The sequence below is a fragment of the Crocodylus siamensis genome, chromosome 7 (assembly GCF_052110815.1).
Source record: "Crocodylus siamensis isolate JL-2025a chromosome 7, ASM5211081v1, whole genome shotgun sequence".
NCBI classification, from domain to species: domain Eukaryota; kingdom Metazoa; phylum Chordata; order Crocodylia; family Crocodylidae; genus Crocodylus; species Crocodylus siamensis.
In genome coordinates, this window is record NC_143401.1 from 26,386,543 (window position 1) to 26,398,557 (window position 12,015).

At 44.3% G+C, this 12,015-nt stretch overlaps 1 protein-coding gene across 6 annotated transcripts in view; it reads right to left on the reverse strand.

Moving 5' to 3' along the window:
* The window catches only part of AP3M1 (adaptor related protein complex 3 subunit mu 1), a 38,317-nt gene that overhangs the window by 19,642 nt on the left and 6,660 nt on the right, over window positions 1-12,015 (reverse strand). For 2 of the 6 annotated variants that reach the window (XM_090058444.1, XM_090058446.1), the window contains exon 2: window positions 6,301-6,436. The exons of 2 other annotated variants lie outside the window; for them this stretch is intronic. In XM_090058444.1, coding sequence (XP_089914570.1) covers window positions 6,301-6,387 — 87 coding nt within the window. In that variant the 5' untranslated portion in view covers window positions 6,388-6,436. Of the gene's footprint in view, window positions 1-6,300; window positions 6,437-6,583; window positions 8,819-12,015 lie in introns of those variants that run through there. 2 more of the 6 variants (XM_090058445.1, XM_090058447.1) reach the window with 2 other exon arrangements.

A 12,015-nucleotide genomic window follows, 5' to 3' on the forward strand; every position in this document is an offset into this window, starting at 1 on the left:
AATAGGTTGTATTCCACAACAAACCTAACAATGACAAACATTTACTCAGCCCCAAAACTGCCATATTTAGTGGTATACCCACAAGAAGAGCTAACCAGTAAACACCAACCATTTCATACTACATGCCTTAAGCCTTGTATCATACTGCTGGAAAAATTGCTTAACTCCAGATAAGACTCTCTCCGTCAATATTACAATCCAAGCATCTGTTTATTATGTTGAATCTGTGTATTCATTATCTTAATGGAAAAATGCACTTTTGACAGCCATGAAGCTGCTTAGTCTAACGCACCCTCTTAATTCTGTGAAACGGATTAACTGCCTCGTCTCTAAAAGGTCTTTAACCAAAGTTAGCTAACTTATACTAAAAGCACCTCTTTTCCTAGGGAAGATGCATAAAAAGGACACGTCTTTGGCCATTACAAAGGTAAACAGACATTCTGAGCCAAGATGTCACTTAAAAGGAGGACTTTTAGGAATCCTTGGGTGCATCTACACACGCAAATGCTGTGGGATGGGTTTGCTCTAGCATAAACCACCCCAGGCAGGCATCTATTCATGTGGGGAAGCAGAAGTGGATTTGCTGCTCCTGGCCCTGCACCAGCCTCCTGGAGCAGCCAGGGGGAGCTCTATGCTCCCCCTGGGTGCTAGCAGAGGGGCTGGCAGGGAGCATAGGGCCAGGAGACAGCTGTCACCTGGTGGGGGTGGGTGGATTGCTCCCTGCCCCTGGGAGATACCTGCTGCCAGGGCAGGCTCTGCCACTGGAGCCCAGGTGGGGAGCTCTCGTCCCCAGCTCCCTGACTGGGGGCAGGAGGTTTGGAAAAAGCTGCAGTGGAGGGGCTGGTTCCAGCCCCTTGCCCTGATCTGCCGGTAGGGCAGTTAGCACCCAGATTCTCCACTCAGCCAGGGTCTCACGACTAGCTGCCCCAACTGGTGGACTGGGGCAGGGGACTGGGACATACAACCTCTCCCCCACCCAGCTCTTTCCAAGCCCTGCACTTCAGTTGCCCAATAGGAGCATGGGGCTGGGCAGTTGACTGGACAGTTCTCAGCCAGCCCCAGGCTCTGAGGGGAAGTTTGCATGTGCAGCCTGGTGCTGGCTGGGGATTGCCCAAGACAAGACAGTCCCCAACCACCTTCAGGCTGCATGTGTAGACTACCCTGCGCAGCCTGGGGCTGGCCAGGAACTGTCCCAGTCAGGGGCAGGACCCAGCCAGCTCCAGGCTGGGGAGTGAACTCTCCCCATTCAGGGAGCTCCCAGCCCCCACTCCACAAATAGGCTGGGAGCTTGTTCCTAGCCTCTGCTCTACAATTGTAGGAATGAGGGCTGGAAGACTGTATCCAGCCTGTTCCCAGACCCAGCTCCACGACTGAAGTCAGAGTAGGGGCTAGGAAAATCTCCCAGCCCCTACTGTGATCAAGGAGCAGGGGCAGGAGGACAGTGTCCCCACCTGGGCACCAGTGGTAGAGCCTGCCCCAGCAGGAAGCAGCTCCTAGGGGCAGGGAGCAATCTCCCGCTCCCTGCTGCCCAGGAGCAAGTTTGTTCCTGATTGGCTGACTACACATGCCATACTGCACAGTAACAATACTTCTATTTACAGGTAGCAAATTTACTTGTGATGAACACAAATTACTGCGCAGTATCTGCATGTGTAGACAGCAATGCTTACTGTGCAATAATTTGTGCTAATCTTAAGTAAAGCATATCATGTAGACACACTCCCTGATGCCAATTAGCTACAGATAGGGATGGAAATAAAGCTATAAATTAGTTCTCTTCTTGACATATATTAAGCAAATCCAAGGCTAATTGTATTTATTGTGTTTCTGGAACAGCAATAGTAAAAAAAGATGGATAATTTTTATAAAGCAAGGGAATGTTTTTAATGACACGGCAGCCTTGCCATAATTGCTTTAATCCAGTTTAACTAAACAAGTCCTGAATTTAGCAGGCACTGAACATTAAAACCCTCCAAAATCTCTTTTGAGATGGTCACACAACTGTGGTAATTCTAATTAACCACTGAATGTCAGTATTGTTTCATGTCAATGCAGCTCAAACATTTGAAAGTGATCAGCTATGAGAGCTTAGAAAAGTTCTCTGTACATTTTAATATGGATACAATAGCATATCTGTTAACAAAGACAAACCCTAATTAACAACAAATGCAGAGCAAGTTGCATAGGAAAGGTTTGGTACAAGCAGCAGTGGCCTCAGTTGCCACTGAAGGACTATTTCCATAATGGCCTGATCTAAAGCTCACTGCACCCAGTGAAGACACTCCACTGATAAGAATAGGTCCAGATCTGCAATGGGCTTTGCATCAGGCTCTCAGTACATCAGACATCTGTAGCAGAGTATTTTTTTTTTTTTAAGATCTAAAAGTTGTACTACAATCAACACTTACCCAGGTTTTACTAACTGGCAACCCTCCCTGACACATTCTTTAAAAATATATAAACACAGCATTTACATTAAATTGCAAGCCTGCTAGCTAAAATCTATTTCTTTACATTCTGATCATAGATAGCATGCTATCCTGGTGCATGTTTCTGGGTTGGTTGCGTTATTGCAATCACTCCATATGTGATAAATCCCGATTATGCTCCTGCAAGGCAACACAATTGGTGCTTATTACTCAGCTGTTCTAGGTCAAGTTATATTTCATGGCAACTTTTACAGAACTTACAAACTTTTATTTCTCCAACAGAGCTTTGCTATTTCAAGCCCAGCTCCAGCATCCCCTTTTCATAGATTATTTTAGTGCTGCCAGAACAGCTGGTTTAAGAACTCTGGAAACAAAAAGCTCGTTCTGTGGGTCAAGTACAGTGCAAGCAGCTATAAACCAAGTTCTGCTTCTGGGCATCACCTTTATGGCCTCAACTTCTAGTAAAAAAGACAAGTCAACCATCACAGTCATGTTTCTCTGGTGATACTGCTAAGGAGGAAGCTCTGGTTGCGATATGGACACCTACTTAGAATCACAGAAAATGAGGGTTGGATGGGACCTCAGAAGGTCATCTAGTCCAAACCCCTGCACAAAGCAGGACCATCCCCAACTAGTTCATCCCAGCCAAAGCTTTGTCTATCCAGGTCTTAAACTCCGATGACACCACCTCTCTGGGTAACCTGTTCCAGTGTTTTAATACCCTCCTAGTGAGAAAGTTTTTCCTAATGTCTAACTTAAACTTCCCGTGCTGCAACTTAGGATCATTGCTCCTTGTCCTCTCATCTGCCACCACTAAAAACAGTTCCACTCCACCCTCTTTGGAACCACACTTAAAAGTAGTTGAAGGCTGCTATTAAATCCCCTTTCGGTCTTCTCTTCTCTACACTGAATAAACCCAGTTCTCTCAGCCTCTCCTCAGAAGTCATGTGTCCCCACCCTCTCACTATTTTTGATGCCCTCCACTGGACTTTCTCCAATTTGTCCACATCCTTTTTGTAGTGGGGGGCCCTAAACTGGACACACTACTCCAGATGTGGCTTCACCAGTGCTGAATAGGGGGGTTTAATCACTTCCCTTGATCTGCTGGCTACACTCCTACCAATGCAGCCCAGTATGCCGTTAGCGTTCCTGACAGCAAGGGGACACTGTTGGCTCATATTCAGTTTATTGTCCACTATAAACCCACAGGTCCCTTTTCTGCAGGACTGCTGCCTAACCTGTCAGCCCCTAGCTTGTACCAGTGCATGGGATAAATAGGAACTAAATCAAAACTACCGATTTATCTTATGCAAGACAATAAATAGATGGCAACAATTTCCCTTTAAGAGATTAACTAATCACATACTTCCTTAATAAATACTATTTCAGAGATCACTGGATTATTTTACTACTGGCGCTATGAAAGATATTACTTCAGAAACTATTTATGGTATTCCCCAGGATTTAAGATTCTCTAACCAGCCAAGCTTTCCAGCATCAGACTTCTACAGGCAACACAGAAATCATTCAACTCTTGTTCCTCATCCCTTTGTTTATCTCGACTCAAATGTTGTTTTGCAATGAAAAGAACTAAGCACTGTACTATCATGGGTAAGAAATTGTGTCTTAACATTGGTACAGAAGCAAATCCATCATAAAATTGCTACTCACACCAATAGGTCAAGTAAATGATATCAGCAGTCAAACTGCAAGACATTTTTAGGATTAGGACACTAAAAGCAAAAAGGTCAAAGATCAAAACTTGTGAAATTTAAATTTTAAAAAACCCAACAAAAAAACCTCACACAGACATATAAATCATGAGTACTTTCACACCAGCTGCTGGTTCAGCTTCCTGGGAAGGTTCACAAGTCTAATGGGCTAAAAACTGGTTTTGAATCATTTAGATTTGAATTTATAAGATTTCCACTGTTTAAAAATGTTTTGTATTGTTTTTTCAGGACACACAGTTAGAGCAAAAAGGTCTGAATCCCTTATTATCAAACACAATAAATTTATGGAAGGGAATTCTTGTTTGAAAACCTGTATACGGGATATGTGGATTCAAATATCTGCCATCTTCGTGTTGGGGTACAGACATATTTTTTCATAGTATGGTAGGTGCCTGGGAATCCCATGCTTCAGGGCTTCTGTTGGTCACCTGGAATGGATATGAAGAATTCTCCCCTGGCCCCCATGATTTCCAGTACTTTATTAGCTTATTCATTTTTTCTGTTCTACTTTTCTCTGACAGACTGAACTTTGGCTACAGCTAAAGCTAGGAGTTTTGACTGGCGTGTGTTAGCATTAGAAATCTGAGGCATAGTGGCAAGAGGGTCTTGCTTTTTTGTTCAAGGTCAAGCTGATCACCAGCTTTAGGTCAGACTGACATGGACTGCAGAGATTTTGCCTCTGCGGCACAAGGTATGGTGTTCTTCCTAACATCCTCTTAGTATATGCAACTACAGTGGCAGGGCACTAGCAGCCTTCCTGTCTTTTTGATCTTTGGAATGTTAGTAGTTGGTATTTCTGGCTCATGCCAGGTAGCAGCAGCATGTAAGAATTTGAAATCCCCCCCCTTAAAAAAAAAAAGTCTCTTGGTACATCTACATAAGATGCTACCACACAATTGTTACTGTGCATTTATTTAGTACATGTATTAGGAAGTACTAAATAAATGCACAGTAACTGGAGTTACAGCACAGTAGCATCAGCAATGCCTTTTAAGTAACATTACAGCACAGCAGCGTCTTGGCAAGGTTTTTCCCATGCAACACTACTGTGCAGTAGTATCAGGCTACTGCGCAGTCAATGTCTCATGTAGACATGCCCTCTGTGTAGTTAGTTGCCTGCAAATGCAGGGAACTGGATTTAATGACCCAGAAATGCCTTCCACCTCTATAGTCTTAAGTACTTCACTGAAGATTCTCTATTTTCCATCTCCAGCAATGCTTAGACTACAGAAATATAAAGCCCTGGAAGCAGAGAGTCCCCATAAGGAACAGGCTTTGAATACTCATCCACAGTTCAACATTTAAGCCATAGGTAGTTACTGTAAGTAAACTAGTAGCTTCTGATACCCCTGAGCTGCTGTATCGTTGACTTGATTGAGAAATTTCTTATAGAGGTGAAGGAAATTGCTTTTCAGTGCTCCTTATACTCAAAGATAAACTACTCGTTCTTGTCAAGACCTCTGTTACAAGGGATCTCAATTCCTTCTTTCTAGTTACTCTTCTAGTTCCAAGGGAACAGAAAGGCCTCAGAGGAAAACATTTTTTGTCCAACATATGCTTGCTATGCAGAGGACTGTTTGCTCCTTTTTGAAAAAATTCAGATGCTAGTTTTGTTCCTTCCCCACTGTCTGACCAAATGAAAAACCTGGATGAAAGGCACACGAAAACCACCCAGGAGGAGTGTTGTGTATTGGTAAAGGAGTATGGTAGTGTTTTCAGGAGCAATCACTGAGGGCACATGCCTATCCTTACCTAGAATTAACCACTTCAAAACTTTATTGATTCAGTAATAACATAGCCTGGTGATGCCACATGACCTGCCAGAACATCAAACCAAGCTACACATACGTTTATGAAAACCACGGAAAGAAGAATGTATGCATGTAACCTTTGCAGTGCAACCTGAACTCTGCCCTCAAGAGCTGACAAGGGAATGGTTCTGGAAAGGTTGGGACCTTGATGACCAGAAACACATCACTGGCTGTGCAGCATTCCATAGCTTTGAACCACAGGATTCATCTGCACATATTCCAGTTGCCTTCACTGCATTCAGTATGTTTATACTGAATGATGGACAGTAACTGGAGCAGGTTGACAAAGCTGCTACCATTGTAACATGGTAAGAGGTGCACATGTACCTTATTTTGGTGTTCAGTTCTGTAGGCTGCATCAGTAGTGATGCACACAGGTGGTCTTGTCAGGAGGATTATACAGTCTTGTGACATACAGGGCTGTGCTTCCCAGAGCCTTAAGAGGAACAAGTGAAAGCTGTGTCTTGGAAATAAACATAAGGGAAAAGGTGAGATAATATTATACAAAACTGGGTGGCTTTGTTTTTGAATGTGCAAGGGGGATATAGCTCCCATTTCCTATGCCCATGACCTAAGACAGACAAAGAGAAGTGGATAGATTTTGTCTTACAGTGTTCATGCAATGCGTTTCCAGAGTCTTCTGTGCCATCTTTCAGTCAAGCACAAGCATGCATGCTGTTGGTATGCTGGGGTATCTATAGCTTAGTGGACCGAGTTACAGTTCTGTTGCACAGGTAGTATATAGTACCTTGTCTCTGGAAACCAGGAAATTCAGAGGTTTTAGTTTAGCTGAAGCAGACTTCCTACAAGGACAACAAGCAGTAGACAACCTAAATTCTGCTTTAATAAGAATATATTGGGGCATTTAATTCCCTTAAGAGGAAAAAATAACCTTATCATCCCCATGTTTCATTGTCCAGCTCCCTCCTCCTTTCATCCTTTGCACTGACTGAATCCACTATAAAAGGGGCATTGCCCATCTATTAGTCTTTTAAATGCCCATGCATCATCTCTTAATTATGTGTCTGCCCTGCACAGGTTGGCTCCTCTCTGCCCAGCCCTCTTCACTAAGAATGGTATGGTGGTCAGTGAGGATTCCACAGGTGCAGGAGCTGGATGGAAGAAATACAAGGGGGAGGGGGGAGCAACAAAAAACCAACATGGCAGAGCTGAACTGAACACCCTTCCATCCAAATGCTCTGCTGCATTGCTCTGATCTCTCTTACTTAAAAACAGCAGTAAGGAAAAAGGTGGCTGTGGAGTCTCTGCCCCACAGCAAGGGGTAGCATGAAGGAGGGGTTCCTTGGTCAGACAGTTGCATAGGGAAGAAGAGCCTCTAAATCAGTGGTCACCAATGAGTCAATCTTGATTGGTCAATCATGGAGCCTCTGACAGTCAGTCTCAGCCTCTTAGAGGCTCCATGATCAAAAGCAGCAGGATGCACATGGCTGGGCTGAGCCATGCCACCTGGGTTTGTCTGGGAGGCAGGGGGGGCAGTAGATCCTGGGGTGCCCTTTACTTACAAAAAATGATCTTTACCATAAAAACGTTGGAGGAGACCACAGCTTTAAATCCTGTCCTAATAAGCCACCATACTGGGCAATGTGTTGGAAGAGGGAAAAAAAGAACAGGTGGCTCCTTTTGTCTTGCCCTCCAATTACATTACTAGAGGGGAAGGTATCCAACCTCTGGTTCTGCTTTTTTTTTTTTAGCTCTTCTGCATTCCCAAAGATCCATTCAAGGGATACTCATTGTTTATAGAGGGGTGACAGAAAAAGTACGTCTTGAAAACCGTTTCCCATAATTTTTCCCCCAAATGACATTTGGTTGATCTCTTACATTAACTAAGGTTGTTCCAGCCCCTCAGAGTTAGCCCTAGTGATCTAGACTTGCAGAAGGGCAGAATGCTGCTTGCACTGCTCTAGCATCTTTAACACGCTTCCACATTTCTGACCCCTCCCCATATTTCCTAGCTCTGCACCAAGCAAAGTCTGACAACTCAAGTCTATTATGAATGACTCATACTTGGAGAGTGGGGTAAGGGCAAGCTTTGTTCACCATAAACCCCTGCCCATGAAAGTCACTGGCTCCCTGAGATCCAGTGTAAAGGCCTGTGAGATTAAGAACATATTCTCCTTTTGGAAAGTATAAGGGAGTAAGTGGTCCTGCTAATGGTAGGTTATGCATAAAACCACTAAAACAAATTTCTCCCAAGAGCCAGAGTGTGAGATGCCTTTATTTCAATGGAATCAGTATACTTAATTTTTGTAGCTTCCTTTTAAAAATCCAGGCATAAAAATGACATTTCCTTGTTTAATTAAAGATCCTCCAATATTTTTCTCACATAGCACTAGACCCTGTTCTCATGTAAACTAGATCCTATACAGACAATTCTACCATTTAGCTTTTGATGACATTCAATAATGCAGCCAGCAAGACCCAGTCTTATAAAAGATCAGTAGTAGGTTGCCTTCAGTTCAATGACAGAATTGAATTGCAGATGTTTAACTACTGCTTCCAAAAGATTCCGTCTCATTTAAGTACAAGTGACTGGATTTTCAATTTCTGTTGATGCTCCTTAATACAAGTATCTGAATAGCATTAATCCTTTCATTTATAAAGATGCATAATTCACCTGTTGTTTACTATTACAACTAGAGGTGCACTGATTCATCGGTCCAATATCAGATTAGCACCGAAATAAAGAAAATTGATTGCAGCCGTAGCGTAGAACTCAAGCAGCGAGGATCATCGCTTGGAAAGTTGCATGCAGCCGGTAAGAGGAGGAAAGGAAGTATTGTGGAGGAAGGGGAAGGGGAAAGGAAGGGGGGGGGGCAGATTAATGCCCTCCCACAGTGACGGAGGGAGCAGGGCTGGGGCCCACCAGGGTGGGGTGTGGGACAGAGCCATGAGCGGTTTGTCTGGGGAGCATGGGGGGGTGGCTCCTGCCACTGCATGCTCCCCAGAAGGGCATGCTTCCCAGGGGGGGAGGGGCAGGTTGGCTCAGGGCTGCTTTTGGGACAGACAGTGGTGGTGCTGGAAGGGGGGGGACTACGACAAAATTTGGGGTGGCTACAGCCCACCTGTAGTCCCCTTCCCAGCACCACTACCACCTGCCCTGAGTGCGGCCCCAATCCAATCCCACCCCCCCTCCACACTCAAAGAGCCCTACACAACCCCAGCCCACAGCTGTAGCCCGCCTACCCAGATCTGGGGCCACATGCTGCCCCCCTCCATGCCCTTCTATGGTGGGCAGTGGTGGGAACCACCCCCTCCTGCCTTGTGCCCCCAAGATGAGCCACGGCTCCATCCTGTACCCTGCCCCAGCTGGGCAGCATCTGCCCACAGCTCTACTCCCTCCCTCACCTCAGGGGCTTTGATCTGCCCCCACCTATGCCCCTTCCCCTCCTACTCCTCTTCCACCAAAGACTTACCAGCTGCACGCACTGTATTGTAAATCTGATTGGCATCAGCCAACATGCCTCCTTAAAAATCAGCTATCAGTATCAGCCCCTAAAAGTCTCTCAATTTACCCATAATTAGGACAAAAATACTATGTATTCAGTTCATAACTACCTGGAGTCTTGTGAGGTATTTCTCTTAGTTATAACTATTTGGATTCTGGGAACTTCAGGTGAATAAGACCAATACTAACAAAGGCTTTTGTTTAATTAACATCTACTTTCTTTGCATTTGTACTAGATCAGAGCTATGTGTGTAACCAATCTAATTAAGCATAGTTACAAACACAGTAAGACAGTTGTCTACTTTCCACATGCCTCTCTCATCTTTAGCTTTATTCTCTTACCATTGAAAATTACTTCCTGGATTTATTTTTTCAAAGTAAGTGGTCTCTTAAGAATGCTTTAAAGTTGCTTTTAATTAGTAGTGTAGTATGGGGAGGGGAGTGCCCTTTCCATCCTCCTTCATGTTTTCCATAACAAAAAAAAAAAAAAAATCACAGCCTGTACTGCAAGCAGAAATTTGCATAGCATGTCAGCTACCAGCTGGCAGGCCTTCCATATGTTTACATGCTGTCTCAATTTAATGTTTCCAACCCAAACACTCCATCACTGGCAGACTCAGATACACCCCATCTCTTAGCAACACCCAACAAATAACTACTTGGTGTTTAATCAATCTCATTTCCTTTTGGTGTATGCAAGGATTGAATTTCCCCCCCCCCCAAAAAAAAGCTGGAAAAATCCAATCCACTTGGCAAGAGGACAGATGTCACTCATTCCTAATACTCATTCTGGGAAAATATGGGTGGAACTGTGTTTGTAGCAAGCATCCCATCCCATGAAATAAGCTGAAGAAATGTTAAGGGAATTTCTGAGGAAATTTACTATTCAAAATAGGTCACATACTACACTAAGCAAAATGAATACAGAATGGCATGTTTAATGCCAGAGAGATTTTTGTGAGTTTTAAAGAATAGGAACCTATCAGGAAAGTTGCCAATTGCCTGAAATTCTACAAGTGCCAGTGAGAATTGTGACCATTTTGCAGATTTGGGCTATTAGGAAGTTAGAAACCAAGGGTTATAGGCTCAGTGAGATTCTCCTATCACCATGCTCCAATACACAGAGCTCTACAACACAGAGGCTATGAAGGCACAACAGCAGAGAGACAGCATAATTATCCCCATGCTGCTTCTCTCACAAGCTCAGTTTTAATTTTAATTGGCATTTTGGATTTAAAAAAGGGACATATCTGCACAGTGCTCAAGTCTTGAAATGCTGGATTAAAATTTATAGGCAGTTAAAGGAAAGTCATTATGATGATCTGTAAGGTCCTTTCCAGACCCTAACAACTATGAAACAATATCTTAGTAGTGTGCCCCGCTTCCCCTTCCCCACCCCCTGCCACCAAGTGGCTGAGACGCAATTAGTGCTGCAGTTTTTGCCTCTTGGCCACTCAGCAGTGGTGGGGTCAGGGGGAGGTGCAGGGAGCTACAAGTGCAAAATTAAAGGTGTTGCTGTACTGCCAATTTACACTGCAGTTTAGGTAGGTCCCTATACATCAGAGTATCTTCCAAGTTACTCCACTTCCTTCCAGGGGTTAGACACTTATCCAGCCATGGGTGTCTGGTACCTCTCGAATCAGTGGGATGTCAGCAGATCTCACTTTTTTTTGTGACTGTAGAAGCACCCGCACCACTTCCACAACTCCCATGGCCACTTCCACTTTTGCTGGCAGCTCTGCTCCCTGGCCAGCGCTCACCGGGGGGGGGCACTAGTGCTCCTGCCTGCCGCCCCAGCAAAACAGGGAGCATGGACCAACAGAGGGTACACCAGCACTCTTGGGGGTGCACATGCACCCCCTACACCTCACCCCCTGTATTTAGCCATATTATGATCTGGATGGCACAAAAGTGACAAACATTTTTCTTTAAAATTTCCTTTGCTTCCATAAGGTATAGCACATAAATGGACCGCTTAATCCCACCAGCTTCAACAGACCGGTGCTGGCATGTGTAAAAATAGAAGAATTAAGCCTCCAAATTTAGTTTACACCACAACTATCTTGAGTGCCACAAGTCTTCCTTGAGAAGACCTTTAAAGATTGAAAACAGACAGGTAGAAAATCTGTACTTAAAAAAAGCATTGTAAGAAGACCAAATGCTTGTAATAGAAATATTAGAATCCCTATTAAAAATAAATGTGCATTGTGTGGGTGGAAGCAGGTATAACATTTAAGTGACTGGAAAAGGGGGAGAAAAAAGAAATGGGATAGAAAAAAAGCTAGCAGTAATAGGAAGGTGCAACAGCAGACCCAAGCCCTGTTACTCAGCCAGGGAGGTTGAGTGGGACTTAATCAGAGCCCTAGACACCTGTGCAAAAGCATGCTACAGGCAGATGGGAACGGTGACCTATGGAATCAAAGGGGAGAACTGAGAGGAACTCTATTGAGAGAGGTGGGGATTGAAGCTGCTGGTCCAGGAGGAAGGGGCATGTCCCAGGACACCAGGTGCCTCTATCACTTCAAGAGAAGCAAGTAGCAGGAGCACTTGCAGCCCTCTGATTGAGAGATCAAACA